The following is a 21,716-nucleotide window of genomic DNA, read 5'->3' on the forward strand; positions in this document are numbered from 1 at the left end:
TGGCCAGGAGACCCACCATCTCCCGCCCACCAAATAAATGTTCTAATGAATTGCTATTTCGGGATGGACAAACCCATCTTGGTAGCCACTTGGGGAGAGTTGCCTAAAGAATAACAAGATTTGGAAGGAACCTTGGAGGTCTTCTAGTACAATCCCTGCTCAAGCAGGAGACCCTACCCCATTTCAGACAAATGGTTGTCCACTCTCTTCTTAAAAAGCCTCCAGCGATGGAGCACCGACATCTTCTGGAGGCAAGTCCTGATCGCCACCCTCACGCATCTCCTCAAAAGGAGAGGTCTCTGGGAAGTTCCATGATCTCAGCACCTTTATAGTTTCAGGGGAGGGAAGGACAGATTTCTGGAGGCCTCACGCCAAGGCGGGGTCCTCTTCCTGTTGGAACAGCTCAGCTGGGCTTCTCCCGCTTCTGAGAAGAAGCGGTTGGTTTGATTCTTGGCATCTTCCAGAGAAGCAGCCTGGGCATTAATCAAATAAAAAACATAATGGTCTCCCTTTGGGCTATTTTTAGCAGGCTGTGGATGAGCAGGAGGCTATTTTTGGGTGCGGAGTTGCTAGCGACGGCAGGCCTGATCTAATCTGGTAAATATGATGGGTTTCTCCTCCCTCCCCCCTTCCTTTCTTTTCCTTCTTTTTATGAAATTCCCGTTCAAGGGTTTCCAGCAGAATGTGGCCTTTCCTTGTGAGCACACAATTCCGGTTCCTTTGTTGTCCTTAAGCCCCGTTGCTTCGAGAAACTCTGGAATAACTCAGGAAGATGGTTTAATCCTTGACTAGGTCTCCTGGATTTAGACGCAAAACTCCAGATGACCACAAGGGGAGCCGAGGAGTTTGGTTGCCTTCCGGAGTTTTGTGAGTCCTGTTGGGGTCTTAACTTGAGCCTTCATGGCTTCCCTACCTGCATGGTTTTTAAAAAAAATATAGGTAAAGGTAAAGATTCCCCTCGCACATATGAGCTAGTCGTTCCCGACTCTAGGGGGCGGTGCTCATCTCCGTTTCAAAGCCGAAGAGCCAGCTCTGTCCGAAGACGTCTCCGTGGTCATGTGGCCGGCATGACTCGACGCCGAAGGCGCACGGAACAGCTGTTCCCTTCCCACCAAAGATGCTCCCTATTTTTTTTACGTGCTTTCGAACCGCTAGATTGGCAGAAGCTGGGGCAAGTGACGGGAGCTCACTCCGTTATGCGGCGCTAGGGATTCGAACCGCCAAACTGCTTCTCTGCAAGATCCCAGGGTGGATCAACCGGAGACAGAAATGTTGGGAGGGGGTTTCAAGTGTTTGTGGCAAGAGAGGTAAAGAAGGCTCTTCCTCCCCTTTCTCCTCTCTGGATACACCTGGTGCAACGCTGTGGTTTTTTAGAACATGCCAAGTGGGATAGAGGTTTATGGTCTGTTTAGAGACGGCGCAATGCAATTATCTCGGTTTGCAGGACAATAAACTTTTTTCGTGTTTCTTTTCCTGCACATGCTTATGGTTTGGGGTGGGTGGGTGGTTTGAAATGGAAAGACAGATTATCAATCACGGGGTAGGGGTCGGGGGGTCGGGGCTGACCTCTGAATCTGCAGGGTCGAACCTTGAACAGAGCATTGAGGGTCTTCTACAAAGGGCCAGGATGGGGTGGGGGGGAAGGAGGGAAATCTCTCTTTGTTTTCCTTCTCTGGGAGTCTCCCCGGTTCCTTTTCTCTTTGTCTCCGGCGCTTAAACCAAGTTTTTTGGCTGTAGACACCCTTCCCAAACATCCCGGGCCTCCCTCTGGTTAACCAATCCAGCTGTATGCTAATTGGGAGCGAGTTCCAGCCTCCCCTCCTGCGTTAAGTTGGCTGCAAGACCATTGTTTGAAATCCCTCTGCTTCCTTGGCGGAAACTTTTTTCTTTGAATGGAATGGGAACCAGGGGGTGGGGGAGAATACCCTATGGTCCAAATTAGAGAGAACAACACTCTTTCTTTCTCTCTCTCTCTCTCTTTCTTTCCTTTTCTCTTCCTCCCTTCCTCCCTTCCTTGCTTCCTTTTCTTCCTTCCTTCCTCTTCCTTCCTTCTTTCCTTCCTTCTTTCCTTTTCTTCTTTTCACCCTCCCTTCCTCCCTCTTCTTGCTTCCTTCCTTTTCTCCCTCCCTCCCTCTTCCTCTTCCTTCCTTCCTTTTCTTCCTCCCTCCCTCCTCCTCTTCCTTCCTTCCTTCCTTCCTTTTCTTGCTTCCTTCCTTCTTTCCTTTTCTTCCTTCCACCCTCCCTTCCTCCTTCCTCTTCTTACTTCTGTTTCTCCCTCCCTCCTCCTCCTCTTCCTTCCTTCCTTTTCTTCCTCCCTCCCTCCTCCTCTTCCTTTCCTTCCTTCCTTCCTTCCCTGTCTTGCTTGCGCACAGCCATCCTCTCTCTCCTCTCCCAACCAGATCCTGAACAATCACCCTCCTTGCCACCCTCCCCCTCCCCAGCCCTCCCAGACAGGCAGCAGATGCCAGCCCCCCTCTCCCTCCCTCCCTCCTTCCCTCTGTCAATAAGAAAGTGCAGCCAGGCAGGTGGTGGAGATGGCAGGGCGGGGCAGCCTTCCCCCGTTCTGGCTGACGTTCAGGTGGCCGTTGGAGGTGAACCACTTCCAGGCAAGGTGGGTGGTGCTGCCACCCGTTATCAGGCCAGCCTCAGGGCCAGGTGTGGCGGAGGATGAAGACCAGAGTTGGCACTGCCTGGGTTTGTGGTGGCCACTGCAGCTTGGTAGAAGGGATGATCCCAGAAGGAGTTCGACAACCTTAGAAGGGTTGGGGGACCCACGGCAGGTGTGCAGAACCCCCCCAATGAATGCAAATCCTCAATGCAATATTCCAAAGGCAGATGCACAGGTGAAGGTCACCTGGCGGAAGGCTAAGCCCACCTTTTCCTTCCCCCTCCCCCTGGCCTTTCCAGGCCTTTTTGAAATCTTTCATCTGTAAATCTCTTTGCAATGCAAATGAAGTTTTTGCTCCAGGCTGGGTTTATTTCCTCTTTTATCTTCTTTCGAAAGTTCTCCTGGGCCATGAGCTCCACCTGAACTCAACCTGGTGATGCTTACGGGGTGGGGGGGCCGCACCAAACCGCTTGCTTAAAACAACAACTAGGCGTTTACCCCCCCAAACATCCCAAGCTTGGTTTACACCCCGCTTCTAAACTCCAAACTATGATTTATGATGCAACGGAAGGTTATATGCAAATCCCCGTCAACGGCTGCAATTTGCATGGGGATTTGAATGAATGCAATCTGGATTTGTGACCGTTGTCGGGATGACCAAACGCCTCTGCTTGACATGATTGAAGGCAGAACATTCCTAAATATCTTTTCTCCCCTCCTCTTTTTTCAGACCTACATCTTCACCGATGGCGAAGACCAAGAACTCAAGCAGAGATTTGGTGAGTGGATGGGATCTCCTCTGGGGCAGGTGTTGAAAATGTCCTTTTCTTACAAATCCTTATGGTGGGATTCCCAGGGAATGGGGGCCCCCCATTAACTTTCCCCCCCCAGGGGGAGGGAGGGAAGGTGGATACTTACTCAGTGAGTGTTTAATGAGGACCCCTCCCTGCCTCCCAAGCTAGTTCAGGCCCTCCTATTCTTCTGATGCTAATGAACTCTATTCATGCCTCCAATTGATTCCTCTCCAGAGTAGCAGGTGGCAAATGATGAGAAAAGATTGGCATGAATAGGGGGACAAGGAATTCTCCCTCCTGTTAAAAAGTGGGGGGAGGGCTGGGAAAATCCAGTTTTCTGTTCCACTTCCCACGTTAATCCTTTCTGAGTTAACACTCAGCTGGGTTAAGGCTGGGAACAAAGGCACTTCCATTTGGTCAAGAGGAGAATGCATCGGAGTTTTTCTTTGTGGTTGCTAGTCGCGAAGTCGTGTCTGCCCCATCGCGCCCCATGGACAACGTTCCTCCAGGCCTTCCTTTTTCTTTCTTTTTGAATTCAGTAACTTCGTCTTTTAAGGCAACTGAATGTTTTTTTCCCCCCTTCTCTCTCTTCAGGAAATGTCATCAACACCAATTGTTCTTCGGCTCACAGCCGCCAAGCCTTATCCTGCAAGATGGCGGTGGAATATGACAAGTTCATTGAATCCGGACGGAAGTAAGTGGAGAGGAGAAGGCTCGGTTGAAATGTTTGAAGGCAAAGGGTCCTTGGGTTAAGAGATGCCCTAATCGATCACACATCGGTGATGTACATAATTCCCTGGCTCCTGACCTAATCCAGTCTTGTTTTCATCCTGGTGTTAGGTGGTTTTGCCACGTGGACGATGACAATTACGTGAATGTCCGGATGTTGGTCAAACTGCTCTCCAGCTATGCTCACACGCAGGATATCTACATTGGGAAGCCCAGTTTGGACAGGCCCATCCAGGCCACTGAGAGAATCAGCGAGAACAAGATGGTAAGCCCAACCAGGAGAATGACGGGACTTGTTGGTGAACATTCGGGCATGCGCATCTTCTAAAGCAGTGGTCTCCAACCTTGACAACTTTAAGACCTGTGGACTTCAACTCCCAGAGTTCCTCAGCCAGCAAAGCTGGCTGAGGAACTCTGGGAGTTGAAGTCCACAGGTCTTAAAGTTGCCAAGGTTGGAGACCACTGTTCTAAAGGAACGGACTCTCCTGGTTCAAAGGAGGCATCCCTTTCTTGAGGAAAACCTTGGGTGGGTTCTCTATCTTGGTCCCGACTCTCTCTGAGAAGTTGGCCAAAACTTTTGACTCCCTGTGCTCTTCGGTGTCAAAGAAGATCCTTCTTGAGTCTTCATCTCTTCATTCTTCTCATCCCACAGCATCCGGTCCACTTCTGGTTTGCCACCGGTGGCGCTGGTTTCTGCATCAGTCGTGGCCTAGCACTGAAGATGACCCCTTGGGCCAGGTAAGAGACTTCATTAAGTTGAGGATAAAATAGTTGCAATATGAAAGCTGGAGGATTTTTAAAAAAAACAAGCAAGGTATACACCTCAACCAGGTGGCTCAGTAGCTAAGATGCTGAGCTTGTCGATCAGAAAGGCCGGCAGTTCGGCAGTTCGAATCCCTAGCGCTGCATAACAGAGTGAGCTCCCATTACTTGTCCCAGCTTCTGCCAACCTAACAGTTCGAAAGCAGCTAAAAAATGCAAGTAGAAAAATAGGAACCACCTTTGGTGGGAAGGGAACAGCGTTCCGTGCACCTTCGGCATTGAGTCATGCCAGCCACATGACCACGGAGACGTCTTCAGACAGCGCTGGCTCTTCGGCTTTGAAACGGAGATGAGCACCGCCCCCTAGAGTCGGGAACAAGTAGCACCTATGTGCGAGGGGAAGCTTTACCTTACTCATCAACCATGCCTGACACATCTCAATGGTGGTTACAGATCAAACTCCATAATATTTATGAGCCACATTTTAGCATCCTTGATGCAAAAGGCCATTTCTTAAACATACAAAGGAAGTTACTTAGTGGGACACCAAAGTTTTAGCAGGTTTCCCCCTTAATTTTTCCAAATTCCCCTACGCTCTGAGTTTAACCTGTGGGAGACCCAGTCGTGACGCATTCAAACTATGCTTAACAAGTCTCGTTTGAATACGACACAGGAATCTTATCACCTGACATTCTCATCAGTTGGAAAACCACCTTCACAAATTGCATTTACACAAATATAAATCTGAGGGCATTTTAATGTTAGAGTTTAACCCTTTGTGGGTTTTCAAATTGGGAACAGATGGAATGATAATGAAAACCTGCTTTTTCTTACTCTTCTGCAATTCTCGTCCCTTTCTCTCCAGCGGTGGACACTTCATGAGCACTGCGGAAAAAATCCGTCTCCCTGATGATTGCACCATTGGGTACATCATAGAATCTGTCCTGGGGGTGAAGCTGATCCGAAGTAATCTTTTCCACTCGCATCTCGAGAATCTCCATCAAGTGCCCAAATCGGAGATCCATAAACAGGTAAAAACACTAAAGGGTTTAAGTCACCCAGACCAAGAAACAAAGCATTAAGACAATCAGACGTTCATATATTGGGAATCTGGGTCAAACTTACCCCAGCTGAAATCATCCTGGGAGGAAGGCTACCAAATTGGCCAGAGACCCACCATCTCTCCCCACCCCCAAAATAAATGTTCTAATGAATTGCTATTTTGGGATGGACAAACCCATCTTGGCAGCCACTTGGGGAGAGTTGCCTAAAGAATAACAAGAGTTGGAAGGGACTTTGGAGGTCTTCTAGTCCAATCTCCTGCTCAGGCTAGAGACCTAGCCCATTTCAGATAAGTGGTTGTCCAGGTTCTTCTTAGAATCTCCAGTGATGGAGCATCCACAGCTTCTAGCTGTTCCACTGGTTAATTGTTCCCACTTTCTGGAAGTTTCTCCTTAGTTCTGGGTTAGTCCTTGGTTAGTTCCCACCCATTGCTTCTTGTCCTGCCTTGAGGTGTTCTGGAGAATAGCTTGACTCCCTCTTCTTTGTGGCAACCCCTGAGATATTGGAAGACTGCTATCCTGTCTCCCCTGGTCCTTCTTTTCATTCAACTAGACCTACCCAGTTCCTGCAACTGTTCTCCATGTGTTTTTAAAAGGAGCATCTCTTTGCTGTCTTTGTAGCTAAATCTTGCATTCCCCTCCCCTTCTTTTTCCCCAAGGTCACTTTGAGTTATGGGATGTTTGAAAACAAGAGGAATTCCATCCATATGAAGGGGGCTTTCTCGGTGGAGGAAGATCCTTCCAGGTAAGAATCGCATCTACTTGACGGAAAGAGGTTAGAATGACAGAAAGGAAACAATATTTCCAGACAGACAGACAGATTTAGATAGATATAGACAGATGATAGATAGATGATACTGTAGATAGATGATAGAATATGATTAATAGATAGATGATTGATAGATAGATAGATAGATAGATAGATAGATAGATACAGATAGATGATAGATTGATTGATAGATAGATATAGATAGATGATAGATAGATATACTGTAGATAGATGATAGAATATGATTAATAGATAGATAATAGATAGATAGATAGATAGATAGATAGATAGATAGATAGATACAGATAGATGATAGATTGATAGATAGATAGATAGATAGATAGATAGATAGATAGATAGATAGATAGATAGATAGATACAGATAGATGATAGATAGATATACTGTAGATAGATGATAGAATATGATTAATAGATAGATGATAGATAGATAGATAGATAGATAGATAGATAGATAGATAGATAGATAGATAGATAGATAGAGATAGAGAGATTGATAGATTGATAGATAGATAGATAGATAGATAGATAGATAGATAGATAGATGATAGATAGATAGATAGATAGATAGATAGATAGATAGATAGATAGATAGATACAGAGATGATAGATAGATTGATAGATATAGATAGATATAGATAGAAGATAGATAGATGATACTGTAGATAGATAGAATATGATTAATAGATAGATGATAGATAGATAGAAGATAGATAGATAGATAGATAGATAGATAGATAGATAAATAGATGATAGATGATAGATAGATAGATAGATAGATAGATAGATAGATAGATAGATAGATGATAGATAGATAGATAGATAGATAGATAGATAGATGATAGATAGATAGATAGATAGATAGATACGTTGCAATTTAGATCCCAAGTTGTATGTTGACACTGAACTGGCTGCGTCCTTCTTGACCTTCGTCCCAACATCTGTATTTTTTTTCTTCTTCTCCCAGGTTTCGCTCCATCCATTGTTTGCTGTACCCGGATACGCCTTGGTGTCCGTCCGACGTCGTATACTAAAATATCTCGACGTCCCCCTTAACCTCGTCCCGAGTTCTCCGGTATCCGAAGACCTTCTGGGACCCGTATTTTTTAATGATTGTGACTGTATGCCTGCGCTCTTCGTTTGCTGTGAAGCAATGCGCTCCTAATTACTGTGGTTAGTTCACAGTGTGTGTATGTGTGTGTGTGTGTTTCCACCGGCTGCTGCGTGGTCTTCTTGTTCCTCGCTGCATCTCCCGGTGACTATCAGGGTATAAATATTTCCGAAGCCCCCAATGCAAGAAGCCATTGTGATGGGTTTTTTTCCTTCTTTATTCTCCAGCCCTCCCTTCCTTTGCAAGGGCTTCAAGGGAGGCCTGTTGCGGTTTTAAAAAGATATTTTTCTATCAGGCCGCCTGTCGAAGGCAACTTTGCAGGTTTCCTGTAGAAAACTTTGCCTCTCCCCAGAATATTTTGAGAGGCGCGTCCTTTCCCCGTCCCCCCCACACCTCCATTTCTCACGAGCCGCGAAAAGCCCCAAACGCTGTGCAACCTGCCAAATTCTTAAGCACTTTTAAAAACCATGTGTGGTGGCTAAGATGCTAAGCAGGTATGGGGTTGCCCCCATTTTAAATGGTTGAAAGAAAGGTCCGGGAAGTGTTTCTCAAACTCGTAACTTTCAGGCGGATGGATTTCAGTTCCCAGAATTCCCCAGCCACCTTCCACGTAAAGCGTACTGGCTGGGGGATTCTGGGAGCTGAAGTCCACGGGGTCAGCTTTGGAAGCCATCTTTACTGTTGGGGCTTCAGGGCTGCCACATTGAGTGGGGAAAAAATGGGGGGGGGGTCTTATTTGGAACTCTGACGCACAGTGTTTCTCAACCTTGGCAACTTGAAGACGTCTGGACTTCAACTCCCAGAATTCCCCAGCCAGCATTTGCTGGCAGGGGAATTCTGGGAGTTGAAGTCCAGACGTCTTCAAGTTGCCAAGGTTGAGAAACACTGTCTTAAGGCATGCTAGCTGGGGAATTCTGGGAGTTGAAGTCCAGACATCTTCAAGTTGCCAAGGTTGAGAAACACTGTCTTAAGGCATGCTAGCTGGGGAATTCTGGGAGTTGAAGTCCACAGATCTTAAAAGCATGCTGGCTGGGGAATTCTGGGAGCCGAAGTCCACCCCTCGTAATTTTCGGGGGATTTCGGGAGTTGAACTCCACTCGTCTTAAAAGTTACCCAGTTTTGAGAAGCACCGGACTAATGCTTAACCTGGTTGCATAGTGGTTTGGGCTGTTTGAGGTTATTGGCACCTGCAAGATGGCGTTTTACAGCATTGTAATCAAAGCCAAGATGTCATTTTGCAGATTTTTTCACACGCCTCTCTCCCCCCCAAAACTTGGTCTTTTTCAGCTGGGGTCTTTTAGCTTTGTGGTACTCCAGTTCCAATAATTTTTTCTGGCTGGGAACCATTGGAGTGAGACTCTAACATAGCTAGAAGATGTCCCTATTTTTTGGCCATCCACTGTCTTCCTTCCTATTTTTTACATACCTTCCCCCCCCCCTCCCCGCTTCTTGCTTTTCCAGGCTCCGCGTAATTTTTCAGATGAAGGTTTACATAGGAAAAAAATAAGTTTTTTTGCTGATTTGCTCTGTGGTTTTGTCCATTTTTATTTTTTTGGGGTGGATGTTGCCTCATGCTATTTGCAGACTTTCCCCTCTGAGAGGTTAGCTTTTTCTCCCCTAAATTCATTTAGAGCTGGTCTCTTCAACGTTCCCCTTTCGCAGTTGCACTGAAGGGAGACTCTTAACGATAAATAGAGGTTTTGGGGTGGCAAGGAGCTAATATCTTATCCTTTCCACCCTGGCCTCCATGCCTTTACAGAAGGTTCGGTGGGCTTTTCATGAGTAAACAGGCAAAGGATTGCAAAACTGCACCTAAGTCCAGAACTATGGAACTATGCAACCCATAGTTGCATTTAATTCTGATTTAATTTAATTAAAACAATATTTAATACCAAATGTAAGCAAAGGGTTGATAGCAGATTGGAAGACTACAGCTCCAGAAATTATATATATATATATATGCAAGGGACATGGTGGCTCAGTGGCTAAGGCGTTGAGCTTGTTGATCTGAAAGGTCAGCAGTTCAGCGGTTCGAATCCCGATTGCCGCCTAAGAGGGAGCTCCCGTTTCCTGTCCCAGCTTCTGCCAATCTAAATTTGTTTATTCCTAGTTCTGCCTTGTTGCACGTATGTCAGTAAGAATGACAACGTTAGCCTATGTAGATTCAAAATTTTAGACCCTTTGAAGATGCAATTATTTTGATTCTACTAAATATAATTTATATATATATATATATAATGAGCAATCCTCTGTGGCGTTTACTGAGGCGGAGATGCTACCCTGTTTCCTGGGTTTGTTCCCAGGAAAGCACAAAATGTAGGCTCACGACGTAGGGGCCCATCTGAATTAATATTTAAGTAAGTAATTTAAGTAATATTTAATTTTACTTACTGTAAGTAAGTCTCTTAATTTTACGGACCAATTGGGAGGAACCAGCGTCCGTTAAAGCCAAATGTTCATGAAGCCCAATGCTACGTAACACCCTTCAATGTTGCGTGATGTTCATAATATTTATGTCCTGTACACCCATGTACTTTACAAAAAAGTATCCTATGCGCATGGTCTGATTTACCAAGCTGTTGTTTTGCTGAAGCCACCCGAATTCAGATATTGTCTGTTAAATCCAAAGTCTGTTGAATCAGGGTCTGTAAAATCGAGATGTGATCGTAGCAACATCCAGACTCAAAATTTTCGTGGTTGGTAGGAATGACTTGTGGGTTAAGTTAAAAGGAGTATAAAGATGTTGGAAGCAATGGAAGACGCCCGTATTTCTCTTGTACGTTGGATATGGTGTTGATTCACTGTCTCCCTTCGCTGCCATTTTTCTGTCTCGGGGAGATTTGGCTGTCGCATTTTCACCGCAAGGAGTTGAATTTAACTCTCCTGCAAAATGCCGCATAGCTTCTTCTTCCTAGGTCTCAAAAGCAGAGACAGGAGAGGCGAAAGCTTCCCTTGCAAATGAAATTTAAAAAATATAATAAAAAACAAAAACCAACAAGAACAAGACCCATACTGGGTAGTGTTTGTAAATATTTTATTGCAACAGTGTTATTTACTGTGCCTTTTTTGTGTGTGAAAAATGTTGAGTCCTGTGTGATTTTTGTCAAAGGTGGGTTTAAAAGTGATTTTTTGTCCTTCGTGGATCAGCAAAAAAAGGAAATATGTGTTGTTTTTTTCCTGATCTGTTAAAAGAACAAAAAAAAATATGGAAAAAGTTCTGTGTCGTTTGTCACTTACCTGTAATTTATAAATCCCAGTATCTGGGAATGTTGCTTTCTGTAAAGTAGTGTACATATATATATATATATATTATGTGACTCTCGCTATAAATATATATATATATTAAAGAGGAAAAATGTGTGGGAGGGAAATAATGATTAATATTCTCAGGGAATTAAACCTGATCACTGCCACAGAGTACCTGTGGCCTGTGTGTTCTTTGTGCTTTCAATAAAAGAATTTGTTGCCTAATTAATTACTTGAAGCTCTTCTGTTCTGTTTTGCGGGTTTTTTTTTTACCATTTCTTGCTTTCTCTACTTTCCTGGGGGATTCTGGGAGTTAAAGTCCACACCTCTTCAAGTTGCCAAGTTTGAGAAAGACCAGAAGATCCCTCCCAACCCTCTTACTCTGTTCTAAATATAACTAACCTAGTTTGTGCACAGAGCCTTGAGATCCAGGAAGAGCGGTGGGTTGGACTAGAAGACCTCTAAGGTCCCTTCCAGCTCTTGTGATTCTAGGAGTCTAAATTTGAAAGCTCGATGGAGGAATTTACAGGTAGTCCTCGACTTAACGACCACAACTCGGCCCCAAAATTACTGACGCCAAGCCAGACATTTGTGAAGCAAGCTGTCCCATTTTACGACCTCCCTTGCCGCTAAGTGAATCCCTGCAGTTGTTAAGAGTTAGTAAGATGGTTAAGTGGAGAAGGGAAGGAAGGAGAGAAGAAGGGAGGGAAGGAAGGAGAGAAGAAAGGAGGGAAGGAAGGAGAGAAGAAAGGAGGGAATGTAGGAGAGAAGGAAGGAGGAAAGGAAGGGGAGGAGAGAAGAAAGGAGGGAAGGAAGCAGGGAAGGAGGTGGGAAGGAGAGAAGGAGAGAAGAAAGGGGGGAGGGAAGGGGGAAGGAGGGAGGGAAGGAAGGAGAGTAGGAGAGAAGGAAGGAGGGAAGGAAGGAAGAAGAGGTAGGAATGTTGTAAGATAAGATGGATCTATGGGATGGTAAGAAAGCAATTTCAAGTATATTGTCAACTGTAGGGGAAAAGTTGTTATAAATACATATTATTAATAACAGTTATGAGATCATATAATTGTGAATGTATATATGAAATTAATAAAATTTTCAAAAAAAATAAAATAAAAAGATGGTTAAGTGGATCCTGCTTCCCCGTTGGCTTGTCAGAAGGTCGCAAAACAGAATCACGCAACACCCCCCCCCCGGAACTCAGCGACCGTCATAAAAATGAGCCAGTTGCCCAACAGCTGGATTTTGATCACGTTGCAACAGTCCCAAGTGTGAAAAAGGAGCATGTTGCTTTTTCCAATGCTGTTGTCATTTTTGGAAGGGTTACTAAAGGAAATCGAGGAATGTGCTAATTCTATCTGATTTTTCATGGAGTAAGTAAGCAAAATCTTTACTACGGTCAAAGACCAGCAATACACATTAGTTTTTACACTATATTAAAAAAAATACTAACATTAAAATATAATTAAAAAGTATTGACATTAAAAGTGGATAATAACATAATGGTCCAGAGATTGTTAGAGGGATGTCCAGATAATTGGTTACAAGATGGTACTATACTTCTGTAGCCACTTTTTTTTCTTATGGACATTGCAGCAGCCCAGAACTTTGCCACTGCATACGTGGTAACCGGGTTAGTGTCCTGGAGGAGGAAGCCTAGATAAAAATGGTCTGCCCTCCCTGGCAATCTCTCTAATAAGTGGAGAATATGTGCAGACTTACAAGCTCTGTATAGCTTGCAGTGTAATAGAACATGTGAATTATCTTCCACTTCTCCTTCACCACATATAAAAAACCCGTTCTGCTATAGGTGGCGCAGTGGTTAGAGTGCAGCACTGCAGGCTACTTCAGCTGACTGCAGTTCTGCAGTTCGGCTGTTCAAATCTCACCGGCTCAGGGTTGACTCAGCCTTCTATCCTTCCGAGGTGGGTGAAATGAGGACCCGGATTGTTGGGGACAAGAGGTTCCATCCACCAAACTCTGACTTTGTAAACCGCTTAGAGAGGGCCTGTAAAAGCACTGTGAAGTGTGTATAAGTCCACAGGTGACGCACTGGTTAGAGTGCAGTACTGCAGGCCACTTCAGCTGACTGTTATCTGCAGTTCGGCGGTTCAAATCTCACCGGCTCAAGGTTGACTCAGCCTTCCATCCTTCCGAGGTGGGTAAAATGAGGACCCGGATTGTTGTTGGAGGCAATATGCTGACTCTGTAAACCCCTTAGAGAGGGCTGAAAGCCCTATGAAGCGGTATATAAGTCTAACTGCTATTGCTATTATACCTGTCCTGGAGGAGTGCTGAAGGAAGAAGATTAAATCTGGCTCTGATTTTTCATGGAGAGGTCTTTGCCCATGGGAAACGCAGACAGGTGCTGCCACCTTGTGGAAGGACCAGGCACAGCGCAGCAAGACAAAGCCACTAACTCTGAACAACGAAATATATCCGTATAAATCATTCATTAGCCAAAGCAGAGCCTTTTCAAAAGTTGTTTATTTTAAAACATGAAACCAAAGCGGAATAGAAACCACAGGAATTACATTTAGAATCGTTTCCGTTGTAATATCTGCAGAACAGAAAGAACAAACCAGTAAATTAAAAAAAAACCCAGCTATAGTACAACCAAAATTCAAAATAAAAGTTTTTTTTAAAAATAATCGTCATCGGGCTGACACCTCCCCCACCCCTCCGTTGAAACCCCCGTGAAATTTCCCAAAAAAAAAACAACCACATTTTTTTTTAGTGCGGTCCAGTGGAGATCTTTGAAAGACGCTTAGTCATGTCTTAACAGCTTTAAAAAATTATATTTATATATATTCCATATACATATATTATATATGTATACATAAAAGAAGAATGCTGTATTAACCATTGTGGTTTAAAGCAAAAAAAACCCGGTTTGAAAACAGCAGTTCGGAGTTGGTAGAATTTGCCACACCTCTCAAAAAAAAATAATAAAACTGGAGAGGGACAGAATCAAAGGGACAAACAATTCCCCAGGTTTGCAGACGGAGGAGTGGAGAATAGAATAACTGCTGGTTGCCAATGGATCACAGCGCCAAACCCACCAAGGCTCCAGTGCCTTTCCTAGTCACGGATAGGCAGAAATTCAGAAGGTGAAGCTTGGCCTCTGCGTTGCCTGCAGAGTTTAGGCTGCGTGTTGGGATTCCTTGTAATAAACCAGGATTCTGGGTTTCTAGTGGGCTTGCTTGCTTTGGGGGCAAAGCATGGGTCATGAAGGATGCAAACCACAATATCAGCAACCCTGCTAAAGAAGACTTCAACACGGTCGATTGAAGTAGGGGCAGAGACTAAAAACAAGTCCAAATTCTTGACCCCAAGGTCAATGTTCCTGGGAATCAGAAGCTGGGAGGGATGACAATTCCCAGAACCCCCACCCAACCTCCCTTGAAAAGCTGAGTTGATACAGGTGTGGGGAGTGGGGGGTGGGCAGGTCCAACCGCAGCTAGATGGGGGAGGCCTGAGAGATGGACCCTGGTGTCAGAGAGGGAATGGTGAAAACAAGAGGAGCATCCACCTTGCATAGAGACAAAAGTGTGGTTGTTGAAGACACGAAGCACCAAGAACTAGCCTGATGCTAGTCCAGCAGCTGCCACTGGTGGCTGTGGTTGTTGTTGCGTTGTTGAAAGGTAAGAAAATGTTCAGCCCTGCTTCCTGAGGTCGGCCCTGCTAACCCGGATCCTAAGGGTGGCCTCGGAGTGTGCCGGTGTGTAGCTGTCTCTGTTTGGTCCCAGGCACACCGCTGTCTCTCTTGAGGTTGGCAGGTGGTCTACTGGGGAAATCTGGGGATTAACTAACAAGGATGAGGTGGTCTCCCACCACTACACTTTAGCTGATGGGGGAGAGAAGTCCCATCAGTTTCTTAGCACCTCTTCCTTGGGGCACAGGGAGCCACCTCTCAACAAGAACTCCTTAAGCTACAAGCAGGAGCATCTGCCATAGATTGAATCAAAGCACTTAGTCCTCCTCTCACCAATGGCTGGTGGTAACGTTCTCATATGCCCTTCCACTGAGCAGCGGACCAGAAGGCCCAACGCTCTGTCTTGTTACATGGAGGAGCTGGGTCCAGCTATCAGTTCTCCAAGGATCTCAAAGGTGCATCACCGTGACATGCTCACAACACCTAGGATCTAGAGATCTAACACTGGGCCTGTCTAAATTCCTTCAGGTCCGAGAGGCTCACTCTTAAAGAACTTTGGTGACCATGCATGGTTCTGATGCATCTCTCTGAGGGACACGCCTCAAAAAGGATCATAGACCTACATGGGTTATTCTGAGTCCTTGTCTACATACTTGGCCATCAGAAGAAGGCTGAAGGCTCCATTTTTTTTGCTGAAGGCTTTTTTTAACCCAACATGGTCCAAAAACCAGGATTCTTGAAGACAACAGGAAGATGCGACCCACATCTCTCTATTGTCCCTCAACAGAGATGCCTGAACTGGACCTCCTCACTTAATTAAGCTTCATATTTCCCAGAAGAAGATGCCCAATTGATGGGGGAAGCAGCACCTCCTCTTAAACAAGAGCTCAGAAAGGGTAGGTGAAGGACCACTATGGCTTTTAAAAGACTTATTTTTGGCACAGATACGGTTGAACAATGTCCAGAACTTTCCCCGCAAGAAGCTTTTGACATGACCCGATGTACTAAGTCCTAGATCTCACTCTTTCAAAGAAGAAATGGACACAGTTGGTCAAATGGGCATCAAAGCAGGCATACCCCAAAGCCTTCTGCCCCCAGTGGCCTCCAATCCACAGTCAAAACTGAACGATGGACCAGACCTATCACTCAACCTTCTCTTGGGCCTTGGCGGCTACACGGACCGCACCCCACACCATCTTCTGAACCTTCCTCTCTCGGCTCAAGCTGACAACACAAGAGATCGTGAGATGGACTTGACCTTCTCAAACACCACCAAGAATCCTAAGAGAAAGACCAACCGATATTCCCAACTGCTCAACTTCCGAGTAGATCTTAGGAAGCACTAGCACGCTCTGGGGGGGAAATATAGGTCTTGTGTCCTTATGGGCCACAGGTAGAGAAGAACGACAGATCTAGGTGGCAAATGTGGTGGGACGAGCAGTGACTGAATTTTAACGCACGCATGCGGAACTCACACATTTTCTGTGATGCTCCAGAAATTGGCCCTCAGTAAAATCGTTCCAAGTTAGGGCCAAGTTCAAGCTACTCTTTCCTCTTCCTTCCAGTTAAGATGGCCAACACCTGAGGTATTTAATTCACACATACCTATCAGATTTGCTCTTATTTTTGTTTTGTTTAAATTGTGGCTAGTTGAGAAGAATCTAACCTTCAAGTCTTGGATACATGGATGAACATCATTATTATTTTTTCCTCACCTTAAAACCCCTTTTCTCATCTTGAGAAGCCAAAGAAAAACTCAAAACGAAAGTGAGCTAATATTATACAGACAGGATACAAAACACGACACCGTTTTTTTCGTTTTCGTTTTTTGGAACAGCACACACAAAAAATAAATTCACAGCCAAGTCTTGATTCGATTTCCCCCCTCCCGCCCCAACCCCCCAAAAAATAAAAACAAAAACAGTTACAATGCAGTCTTCACAACACCGGATGGGAAAGAAGTCCATCCTCATGCTCTGTACATGTCACATTGCGGAGAGGCGCCTCGGGAGCTTCAGATGGTCCCCAGTTTTTCTTTAGGATTGTTTCTTTTTAAAAGAAAGGGCGTGTGATGGTTTTCGCGGGGGGAAAAACCCCCCAATTTCCTTGCAAATGGCTCTCAGGAAGGAAGGAAGGAGAGGAAGGAAGAGTTTTAAGACTCCGCTTTTCCACTCCAGCCTCTCGTCCCGCTACTTCAAGGTTCTGGCCAAGCGGTCTTAGCCAGCCGCCACTCAACGTTATCTTGAATTTCGTAGGCCCCCCAAAAATCCACAGGGATGGTTTTTTCCCCCCGCTCCCTGACTGAGTGGCTGGGAAAAATCTACAGCACCGTCCTGAGAGTTCTTAACTTGCAAAAGGAAAAGCAAAGAGAGAGAGAAAGCTAAGAGAACGGGAAAATAAACTATTTTGTGGGGTTCGTCTACTCTGCCGAAGAAGCTGGTGCAGAAGCTCTGATGAAGACACCGATCCAGCCAAAAAGTCAACACCCTTGCCAGCCAATAATTGAGGAAGGGGAGGGAACTTGGGAACAGGCTGGTTCGGAAGGAAGGGACAGCCAGCGGTGAACAGCCCTTAGCAGTCGAAATGGTTGCCACGGATGCTTGGCACGGAAGGAGGAAGCGAGGAAAGTGGCCCCTCTCTTCTCGTTGAAGGCCAACAAGAGACCATGCAAAGACTCACGTTTTCCAGAAGGGAGCCATCCGGACATGCCCCACGAGGTCTTCACGTGCTCCTGGCCTCCCCAGCCATCCATATTTACACGTGGGTGGGTACGGGGGGGAGGAGTAGACACCCACACCCCGGTTGACTCGTACCCCCGTCGATAGAAGCGTGCGCTGTCGTTTGAGTTTGAGATGATTCTGGATCTTGGGGAGTTGAAAAGCCAAGCAGAGTTCGGAGTGCCTGGAGGAGATTCACCCTGCGAACAAACTCCAACCTGGTCCTTTCTCCACCAGGCTGTCTTCTGCTTGTTGAACAACGCGGAGGACATCTTAAGATTCGTGCAGGACACCCCAAGCTGGAGGTTCTTCTAAGCGAAGAGGCCTTCAAACTTGGCAACTTTAAGACTTGTGGACTTCAACTGATCCATGGATGGCCTTCAAATTAAGGGGAGGACCTATCTGGAGAAGACCCAAGAGTTCAATAAGGATAGGGTGGACCTATTCAATATCCTAAAGATCTCACATAGCAGGAGCACCAGTGAGTGTCCTACAGAGAGTTCTGGGAGTTGGAAGTCCACAAGTCTTAAAGTTGCCAACTTTGGGGACCTCTGTTCTAAGCGATGGCGACTTCTCAGGAGAAAGTTAGTTTCTATAGTGGTTATTATTACAACGTTTGTTGCTGGTCCCTTCCTCAAGAGGATCATACTCAAGTTTTTCTTCTGCCTGGAGAAGACGGAGCAGGACGGGGGTTGTTTTCCTGCTCTCCGCCAACCAAGCTACCAAGAATGTTCTTCTGAAGATCTTGCACACGATCCAGAGGGCTGAATTTTGGTTCTAAGGGCACGCTTCAAAAGTTGGTCTGTGAACGGATGTATTTTGGAGGGTTCATTTCTTTTTGTACAAATACCTTCATGGTTGGATGGAGGTCCGACTCCTGTCCTAACGCTACTGGGTGACAATCTGCATTACTTGGGAATCTAGAGACAAGACTGAGTGGGCTTCCTGCGCTTAAGACATGAGCAATGGCTTACATGACCCTGATGCTCAAGAAAGACCTAACAGTGGTTTGGTGTCTCCTCATTCTTCTGCCAGCTGCATCTAAGGATTTCGGCACCTGCTGACATTCTAGGTTTTCAAAGCAAGCAACTATGGCGGAGGGGTGTGTGGGTGCACATCTCTCAAGAGCAAAAGCAAGCAAAACCTCCTCTCAAGTGTGCAAAACTCGAAAAGGAAATCTCCGTGCTTTCAAAACGAGAAGAACCCAAGAGATCAATAAGGATAGGGTGGAACTATTCAATATCCTAATCATCTCACATAGCAGAAACACCAGTAGGTGTCCTACAGCCATTGTTCTTCTTCCCAATTTGCTGCTCACCTCTACTGTCAACAACTTAAGAAGCAACTGGTCCATGGATGGCCTTCAAATTAAGGTCAGGGCCTATCTGGAGAAGACCCAAGAGTTCAATAAGGATAGGGTGGAACTATTCAATATCCTAATCATCTCACATAGCAGGAACACCAGTAGGTGTCCTACAGCCATTGTTCTTCTTCCCAATTTGCTACTCACCTTGACTGTCAACAACTTGAGAAGCAACTGGTCCATGGATGGCCTTCAAATTAAGGTGAGGCTCTATCCGGAGACCCCTTCGACCACTGAACCTCAAAAGTGTCTTCCTATAACAGTATTTTTTTTTAATTTTTGCTTCATGATTTAAGGATACAGGGACAGGGACAACCCTCCTTTCTCCATCTAAGATCAACCTGTCCAGGGATTCGTCCGTCCCAACTCCCCAAAGAAGCCCAAAGGAGAAGCGTTGAGAAGTCTAACCTTGGAGGACACCTTGGGAAGAAGCTCTTTGGGAAGTTTTGTTGGCATTTCCTTGACCTGTCAAATCCTTCTCCCAACATTTGTTATTTCACAGCCCCCTCCCCCCCTCCAATCTACAACACTCCTTAAATATTTCACTGGAAATATTTTGGCACCGAAAGAGTGGCGGTTTCCAGTTTGATGACTTCACATCAGCTCCAAAGATGTTTGGGGAGAGCTAGCAGGAAGTACAGATTCGGATGAGGAGGGCGGGTAGAGGACAAGGAGTGTGTGCTCATATAAGGCTGTGTTTGTATGTGTGTGCCAACAAGCACATACATCCAAGCACATACAAGCTGGTGCAGGAAGCCTACTCCTTCTTGCTGGGACTTTAAACCCAGAGAGTAAAACAGAGGAGTAAACTTGTGGTAGAGGTATCCAAGAATCGCAAAGGGTTGAATGAGCAGACCACGTTGTAATAGGCAAGGGACCAAGGAGTTGAGGAGATCCCAGGTCGGAGATCCACTGATACAGGCAGGAGAACCGAGGAGGCCCTCTACGGCAGCTTCAAGAGATCTTCAGGCAAAGCTTGGAGATATCTGAGCTTCATGGCGAAGTGGACATTAAAGATGGCTTTAGCTTCAGTGGGGCCACATCAAGAGCGCTTCCACGCCATGATCCAGTTTTATAAAGTCCTCTGGTTCATCCAATCGTTTTGGATGGGTTGGAGAGAATCCTTAGGGAGGAGATCGAGCCCACTCGATCATTTCCGGGGCAACAAAAGTGCATTCCTCGTACAGCGAAGGAACACAAGAAGACCAGCAGCTCTTCAGCACGTGGACATGAGCATGTGGAGATGTCCCCCCCCTCTCTGTCGAGAGAGAACCGCGAGGGAACAAGAGCCCAGACCTGCAATAAGCTTCTGCGGAGATGTCTTCACGTGGACCATAGGCCAGGTGAAGCCGGGGGAGAAGCAGCAGGAAATGCAACTGAGCTGGAGCCTGGGAGAAATAGCAGGACAGATCTGCGAAGACAACAGAAGCTCAAGGACGGCCCATTCCCTTCCATTTTTCACTTCCAGGGGTCCTTGTTTTCAGTGCACGCTTCCAGAATCCGGCCGAGGCTGGTTGGTGGCGAGGTATTTAGCTCTCATGCTGGAGGTGTACTACAAGGAGCAAAAGAAACCACAAGAAGAGAAACAAGTGGATTATCAACTCACACGCCTGTGGCAAGAGCTAACTTCAGAACCACCAGAGTTGAAAGGGGACCCTGGAGGTCTTCTAGTTCAACCCTCCCAACAGGGGACCCTAGACCCGTGATAGCGAACCTATGCATCTGCAAGCCAGCCAACTGATTTTCGGCCTTCTGGAAGGCCGGGGGGAGGCTGTTTTTGCCTTCCCCAGGCTTCAGGAAAGCCTCCGGAGCAGTGATGGGATTCAAATAATTTACCAACCAGTTCTCTGCCCTAATGACCAGCTGGGTAGGTGGGGCTTGGTGGTCATGTGATTATGTGGGCGTGGCCAAGTCAATGTCACTCAGGTCGATGGGCACTTCGCCTTAGTTGTTACAGTGGTTATAAGGGTTAACTGGAGAGGCAGTTTCTGTAAGCAGGGCAATAAAGATGAGGCTAGAAACAACACCAGAATGTTTCCTTCCTGCCTTCCTTACAGGATTAGCCCTGGAAAGTGGGAAAAAACAAATTCAGATTTCTTCCAACAACCGGTTCTCCGGACTGCTTAGAAAGTTACCAACAGGTTCTCCCGAATAGGTGCGAACCGGCTGAATCCCACCACTGCTCCGGAGCCTGGGGAAGATGAAAAACAGGCCCAATGGGCCTACCAGAAGTTCAGAAACGGATTATTTCCAACTTCCGGTAGCCCGTTGGGCCTGTTTTTTGCCCTCCCCAGGCTCCGGAGGCTTTCCTAGAGGCTGGGGAGGGCGAAAACGTCCTCCCCCCGTGCCCCGAAGGAAATACCAAGCTCAGCTTGGAGGCGAGCAGTGCGGCGTGCATGGGGAAGAGGCCTGTGTGGACATGCGCGAGTGGGGATGCGCTTTGCATTACGGGTGCTGGCACATGCTCGCGCTATGGTACCCAACAACGAAAAGGTTCACCATCCCGGCCCTAGACCCTTTCAAGCCAATGGGATCTCCAGCGTCTCCTGGAAAACTTCCAGTGATGGAGCACCCACACGGCAAAATGTCTGCTTAACTGTTCTCCCTGTCGGGAAATTCCTCCTTACTTCAGATACGGTGATGGTCTGATGGACCTCTGGAGAATTTAGGATTTGCACTGAGTTACAAATTAAGGAGCCGACACTCAACAGGAGATCCCAAACCCAAGAAAACACGGGGTCAGATCTGCAAGCCTTCTTTTCTTCTTTAGGTTTCAGGCCTACTGCACTTTCTACTGTCTACTGTGGGAAAATGGGAATGGAGATTATACGGAGTTGGGTGATGTGTAGCCATAACAACATTCTTCTTTAGAAAGCTAAGGTCATCTTAGTC

At 46.1% G+C, this 21,716-nt stretch overlaps 2 protein-coding genes across 3 annotated transcripts in view; one reads left to right on the forward strand and one right to left on the reverse strand.

The window, feature by feature from the left end:
• Positions 1–3,338: 3,338 nt before the first annotated feature.
• Positions 3,339–8,545, forward strand: LFNG (LFNG O-fucosylpeptide 3-beta-N-acetylglucosaminyltransferase). The gene is made up of 7 exons (XM_032230808.1): positions 3,339–3,387; positions 3,997–4,096; positions 4,243–4,396; positions 4,784–4,869; positions 5,759–5,924; positions 6,614–6,699; positions 7,709–8,545. Exons 2-7 carry the CDS (start codon positions 4,056–4,058, stop codon positions 7,773–7,775), a joined length of 600 nt encoding a protein of 199 aa, XP_032086699.1. The 5' UTR covers positions 3,339–3,387; positions 3,997–4,055; the 3' UTR covers positions 7,776–8,545.
• Positions 8,546–13,558: 5,013 nt separating this feature from the next.
• The window catches only part of TTYH3 (tweety family member 3), a 62,109-nt gene continuing 53,951 nt past the window's right edge, over positions 13,559–21,716 (reverse strand). For both annotated transcript variants that reach the window (XM_032231445.1, XM_032231446.1), the window contains one exon: positions 13,559–20,376. Coding sequence is in view for 1 of the 2 variants with exons in the window: in XM_032231446.1 (XP_032087337.1) it covers positions 20,305–20,376 (72 nt within the window). In the remaining variant the exon portion in view is untranslated. The remainder of the gene's footprint in view (positions 20,377–21,716) is intronic.

This window comes from Thamnophis elegans, chromosome 14 (genome assembly GCF_009769535.1).
Source record: "Thamnophis elegans isolate rThaEle1 chromosome 14, rThaEle1.pri, whole genome shotgun sequence".
NCBI lineage: Eukaryota > Metazoa > Chordata > Lepidosauria > Squamata > Colubridae > Thamnophis > Thamnophis elegans.